Source organism: Montipora capricornis, chromosome 10, assembly GCF_036669925.1.
Source record: "Montipora capricornis isolate CH-2021 chromosome 10, ASM3666992v2, whole genome shotgun sequence".
NCBI classification, from domain to species: Eukaryota; Metazoa; Cnidaria; class Anthozoa; order Scleractinia; family Acroporidae; genus Montipora; species Montipora capricornis.
Genome location: NC_090892.1, coordinates 62,511,134 through 62,516,133, shown reverse-complemented (window position 1 = coordinate 62,516,133; position 5,000 = coordinate 62,511,134). Strand labels below are relative to the sequence as shown.

General features: G+C 40.1%; 1 protein-coding gene across 4 annotated transcripts in view; it reads right to left on the bottom strand.

Moving 5' to 3' along the window:
* The window catches only part of LOC138022475 (dehydrogenase/reductase SDR family member 1-like), an 85,109-nt gene that overhangs the window by 65,919 nt on the left and 14,190 nt on the right, over positions 1-5,000 (bottom strand). For 3 of the 4 annotated variants that reach the window (XM_068869617.1, XM_068869619.1, XM_068869618.1), the window contains exons 10-11: positions 4,151-4,231; positions 2,287-2,857 (exon numbers count right to left, since the gene is read on the bottom strand). In XM_068869617.1, coding sequence (XP_068725718.1) covers positions 2,727-2,857; positions 4,151-4,231 — 212 coding nt within the window. In that variant the 3' untranslated portion in view covers positions 2,287-2,726. Of the gene's footprint in view, positions 1-2,286; positions 2,858-4,150; positions 4,232-5,000 lie in introns of those variants that run through there. The other variant, XM_068869620.1, reaches the window with a different exon arrangement.

Sequence of the window (5,000 nt, the reverse complement as noted above, 5' to 3'; positions counted from 1 at the left end):
CTAACTAACTTTTTCAACTCGTGTTAGCAACCATTTCAAAACCGACTCCTGGTGGTAATTGTGTACAAAAACGCAAGTAACCCATACAGCAGTCTCATGGTGTTTTACATTTCTCGGAGAGATAGACAACCAGTACCGGGGGTCTTCCTTCTCTTCTCTTCCTTCTCTACTCTTCAAGGCGAACAGTGTGTGCCCGTTGCGCTTTAATTAACATACCACAGTGTTGATTAATGGGAAGTGTTGTGATGCGGGGACTACGTTTTATAGTCCTTATCCGAGAAGACTTGAAAGTCGAACCAGTTGCAGATGAAATTGCAAAGCCTGCACTTTCTCCTCCGTGATTTTCAACCCGCGGGCGGAACTTTCAACCCGCGATCTCCCGCAAGAAAGCCCGATACTCAACCAACCGAGCAAGCATCAACCGTGTTGCACAGCATGGCAAGTAGTGTCAAAATTCAAACACGCAATTCAAACGCCCAATTCGGAAGGGAAGGAAGGAAAGGAACTTTAGTTAAGTGTCAACAAGAGTGAATTAGATATGAGTGTTGTTATGGCATGGGTGGGGTGGGTGGGATCCCCAGCACAGTCACAAATGAGGCTATTTTTAGAATACTCATTACCGCGAATCTCAGTTGTCATGTCCCAGAAAAAAAACATGGCAGAAGCAGTCACGTGTGACATGGCATCTTCTGATTGGTTCAAACTGGCGTCCCTTTGTTTCACGCGCAAAGTGTAATCCATTTGTGGCTGTGCTGGGACAAGGCCGCAAAGTGATAAATCAACACTCTTATCTAATTCACTCTTGGTGCCAAGTTTTCTAGTGCGGGAGCGCTAACTGGGGACACTGACGGTAAACTGCGTAAATCAACAAATTCAGTAACGCAAATCAAATCAATTGCTGGTTCTCTCACTAGTACAATTCGGCAATTCAAACATTCCAACCTCCAGTTCTCCAATGCATGTCATTCAAACTTTCAATTCGACAATTCAAATATTCAATTGAATTGAAGGTTTGAATTACGGAAATGAATGTTTGAATTGTTGAATTTTCAAACTAAAGGTTTGAATAGCTAAGTTGAATGTTTGAATTGCCGAATACAAATTTGAAGTTCGACACTAAAATGCGTCATACTTAGTACCTTTTTTCAATTGCTGTTTCTCTCACTAATAACATTTGTATCCCGTAGTTACGAATCATCCAATTGAGAGATCGAGCGCCGCGTTTACGTCAAAAGGCCAACGGGAAACGGCAGGCGCCCGATGTCACAAAATCATGAATTCTCTTACTCTAATTCGTCTACCTTTTGAGAGGTTGGTTGATAACCATTAGCGCAAGAATGAGCTGATATCAAACTAGTTTCTTCCAGTTTTCACGGTGAAGACGCAAACTCTAGTCTGACTATAGACCACTTTCATAAATGGCGACCAACTTTACATTCTTTTGTATTTATGTTAATTAGACCTACTGCCCTCGTTTTAAAACAAATATTCTTTTGAAATTTGCTCGTCGTAGCGAGGTTAGTAGGGCTTATTAGCATTAAAACAAAAGAATAATTTCTTTGGCCGCCATTATGAAAGAGGTCTATTGCCGTAGATGCAGGGGCTGTGTCACGGAATTTTAGTCAAACTTCAAAGCACTAAAAGACGTCCTTGTATCAATGGAAACCAAAAAATAATGCTGTAGGTTTGTTACCAGTAACCACTGAAGTGCACTGAAGCTGTTCTTCGTTGTTTGCAGCCAAGGATGGAGAGGATGGAAATGGATTGAAACTTGAAAAAACTGGCCAGTTTTTTTAAGTTTAGAGACATTGTCGTCAGAAAGACACCAAATTAAATACGAATAGCTCTTTGTGCCATAAACATATTTCATATCTTGTCAGTGGGTTATCAGTAATCTTGTACGTGTGAGCTAAGTACTAATTTAGATTTTTACCCAGTTTTGACCAAATATCAGCATATTAAGCATTACGGTGCACCTTTCATATCTCTGATAAGACATAGATTGAGTCAAGGATTGTTACCTGGATGAAATTTGATCGTCCGTGTGAAAGTAGTCCTGAGAAGGACTGTTGGCAGTGACTGACGTTTCGACAACCTGCAAAGGAGTCACTTGACTCTGAAGACGACTTCCTGTGAGAGTGGTCAAACCGTCAGTCACTGTCCTTCTTAGGACTCCTTTCACCCAGACAATCGGCGCTTAAAATGATGAATTCCTTCGCAGCAAAGAGTTCTTGTCTAATACAAAACTAACCCATGCAACTGCCATGAGAAGAAACAGGCACAACATCTATATTAAATTTTATTGGCTTTTTGTCCCGGCGTCCAAGATGCATCAATGACCTCCAACAAAGTCTCCAAGAAAATTAAAACAAGCACCTCTCGTTTTGCCCTTCATGATTTGATTCAGGCGCATCTACTGGACATTGACGATCATGGATCTAAAGCTTATTCCCAGCATTTCCTCCACAATGCTTTCAACATTGCTCTTAGTTGCCCCTAATTGCTATGTATGTTGTTACTTGAAATTTATTGTCCAATATGATGTGGAACGAGAAACTTGATCTACAAAAAAAAAGCTCAGCCAGTGATTATTTGTTCCACAGATGTTAATATTCCCAATCATTGATCATCTCAATTTTCACAGAATATTGCTTCGCCGCAAATAAACTCTCTGGTGTGGTATCCACCGCGTTTCTCAAAGAGGATATGTCTTCTTGAAAACCTGATCAAAACTTATGCGTGCCGGCAGCTATAAACCAGCCAGGAATGTAAAGAAATTCCGGCACCAGCCATGAAATGGAAGGGTAGCTGAAAGAGACGATTTTCTTCACTTGACGAATGGACAAAGGTTGGTTTCCTGAAAGACCCAAACAAAAATACAATCAAAGCGGCCATAATGGTTACACCAAGGACACCCAACGAGCAAATTAAGCCAAAAGCCTTTGAGAGATATTTCTAGGCTCTTTGTAATGTACAAAGACTGTCTAAGAGATGTTTCTATCACCTAAAAAAATTTGATCTGTTCGGATATATCTTGAGCTGAAAATTTAAGTGACCGAAAAGTTTAGGAAATGAAATTTGCTAGCTGAACGTTACCTTCTAAAAACTTCCAATCGAACCATATGTTCATCCGAAACTTCTAGGTGACCTTTTTCAGTCCCAAAAATTGCAAAAATATCCCTTCCGAAAACGTAAGGGACTACTTTTCCCTGGTTGCGAATTTTTAGGTGATGTTTTAGTAAAGAAATCTGTAGCTATTTGGCTACTTAGAACTGAAATTCTTCAAGCGGTTTGACTCTCCCGAACACATAACTCACCGAAGATTACCGTGGGGTGCCCCTGTTATATTGTAGGAGACATAAGCAGGAGAGTACAACTTCAATACTGCAACTATGTAACGGCAATTTTACAGATCAAACTATTTTTAGACGAACTCTTACATAACATTTGGCTTAAACGGGTGACAATTCTCAATCCCATGGGTAATAACTTCTCATGAAAGACTTGCGATTAGCTAAAAATAACTCAGTCTGTAAAAACGCCTTTCCAGAAATACAATGACGTCGTACGTCGCTAGTCATGGGCTCCCGTTACAGGACACTCAAGCCACATCCATACGAGCAGATTTCAAGACAATTTTCGAGTGGACGGAAAAATTATATTTTAACTCAATGTGACAAATGCATTCGCTAAATGGCCATGGGGATCTCTTAAGGGCCAACGTGCGCATGCGCAAAAGACGAGCATCCGCTGATTGTTATCAGACTTATTGCCAAACCAACGCCCACTGCTGGTGTCTATGCTGGTAGTCTTTGTTAACCAAGTTGTACATGAGTCGATATTCCTTCTATTTAGCCCATGAGCCTTATTCGCGCGGCGGCCATATTGGCCATAGAAAATAGATTTCGTACCCCAAGCCTCGAGTTGAAATGTTTGGGAACGAGTTTCGGTGGGGCAAAACAAAAGTTCTCAATCCTTCGGGATTCAAGATGGCCGCCGTGTGATTAACACCCATGTGAACTGAGCGCTTTAACCGATGACACTTTTTTTCTTTTTTAATGCATATCATATCTGATATCATGATTTTAAGACTACCTAACATTCGAATCTCCAGGGTATAAATACCGACCAAGGAATACAATGAACAAACCTCCAACATCTTTGAAGCCATATTCACGGGCCAACTCAGCAACAATCAGAATTCGACCAGTTTTCTTCATAATGCTGGAATCTGTCACAGAAATCAATTATAAGATACACCACCAACCTCAGTTAACTTCAAAAAGACAACTACCGTAGAATTCCGAAAGTAACGGGGGGTTTGCAGGCAAAAGGGGCCGCTACTTTCGGGTAGCCGTTATTTTCGGATAGGTAAAAAACGTTTGTAACTCGAAGTGGTCTTAGACAAAGAGGACACCTATTATGAAATTTAAAAGTCATTCCATTTATGCATATTCCTACAATGTAACGTAACCAGATGAACAAACAGTAAACAAAACAGACTACCTTTTCCCGGGCGGGAAAGCGTTCATAAGTTTCACTCACAGATTAAATCATGCAAAAACCTGAAACTGTAACTGTAACTTAAGACTACCAGATTTTTGTAGTGAAGCGCGGAAGAAGATACTTCTAGTATCCCAAAGACGTTAAAGTTTCGTTATGTTTCAAACTCGCTCATTGTTTGTGAAATTGGAGTTTCACTTCTGATTTATGCTTGTGCTCCAAGATAATCTGAGAATTTTAACGAGTTCAAGTTTTCTAATCTGTATACATTGAACGATATTAATAACGGTTTCATGACAAACGTTCGTGTTTTTCTTGTTCGAGTTACTACCAAAGAAGAGATATTATTTGTATTTCTCTCGTTCCAGTTAAATATGTTACGTTAAATACGGTACTCCTTAAGATCGCTTTGTAAGCCGACGGAAAGTAATGCTTGAAATGAAGATTAAATACAACAGTCACAACAGTGTTTTGTTACCGTTTTGGGGTAATCTTTT